Genomic DNA, 1158 nt, shown 5'->3' with positions numbered 1-1158 from the left:
GGTTAGCAAAATGAGGTATAATACAATTAACTGTTTCCATCATGTCTTTTCATTCAATTCTGGCCATGAAGGAAATTCCTGAATTGTGGATATGAACTTTTATTCCATGACATCATCAGTGATTTATGACATCACTGATGACATAATCAGTGGGACAAAAATGTAAACAGAGAGAGAACAGAGAAACATTGCCCACATGCTCCCCCTTTATAATAAAGGATATTTCATCTCTCTCACACACACACACACACACACACACACACACACACACACACACACACACACACACACACCTCTGACATCACTGATGATGTCACAATTTATGACATCAGTAGTGTGTGTGTGTGTGTGTGTGTGTGTGTGTGTGTGTGTGTGTGTGTGTGTGTGTGTGAGAGAGAGAGAGAGTGAATTTATGACAACACTGTATGTCATCAGTGAGACAGACAGACAACAGAGCCCTATCTCCCTTATATATATTTAGTAGATAGATGAAGTGGCACAGAGTATCGAGCACTTCTGAGACTTCTGATATAGAGAACAGTGATCGTCTATTTCAGAGCTCTTGATCACGCGTGTCCTCGATTTGTCAAAACAATACATCTCAGACTCGAGGGAGTTAGATCACACACTTCTGAATACATGAACTTTCCCTGAAAGTACTAATTCCCAGACTTTCCAGAGTCAGCGAGCCGGCCGGGCTATTCTGGTCACTCGCCCTCATGTGTTGCATGGGTCGTGCGCTGCTGATCCCTTTGTCCATCAGTGACACAGAACATTTTTGTCCTAATGCAACTGGGCCCTCACTAATGACAGTAAATAGCCCTGTCGGCGAGATGATAGCAGCTGAGAACAATACTTCACGGTGACATCATCACACAGCAGATCTATTTTAGCTTTCTTCCTTTTATAGTGTGTTGTTGGACATGCTTATCTGGCTCCTCCGTCTCCTCTCCCCAGACCAGGCACGTATAAAAGCTTCAGGAGAGTCCGCGGCTAACTGTGCTTAGGAATCACCTTCATTCCCTCCAGACTCGTAGAGGCACAAGCCTGATACACCTGCAACAGCATCATCATGGCCCCCAAGAAGATCGAACCGAAGAAACCCGAGCCCAAAAAGCCGGAGCCCAAGAAGGACGCGGCCCCGGCGGCCAAGCCGGC

The 1158-nt window shown here is 45.7% G+C and overlaps 1 protein-coding gene across 1 annotated transcript in view; it reads left to right on the top strand.

Annotated features, from left to right (window-relative positions):
- The first annotated feature begins 1008 nt into the window (after window positions 1-1008).
- The window catches only part of LOC310795505 (myosin light chain 3), a 962-nt gene continuing 812 nt past the window's right edge, over window positions 1009-1158 (top strand). Inside the window, exon 1 of the mRNA XM_083657564.1 lies at window positions 1009-1158. This exon is cut by the window's right edge and continues 812 nt beyond it. Coding sequence (XP_083513690.1) covers window positions 1073-1158 — 86 coding nt within the window. The 5' untranslated portion in view covers window positions 1009-1072.

This window comes from Poromitra crassiceps, assembly GCF_964638095.1.
Source record: "Poromitra crassiceps genome assembly, chromosome: 21".
NCBI classification, from domain to species: domain Eukaryota; kingdom Metazoa; phylum Chordata; class Actinopteri; order Beryciformes; family Melamphaidae; genus Poromitra; species Poromitra crassiceps.
The sequence above is the reverse complement of the archived record's forward strand: the minus strand, read 5'-3'. Positions and strand labels throughout refer to the sequence as shown.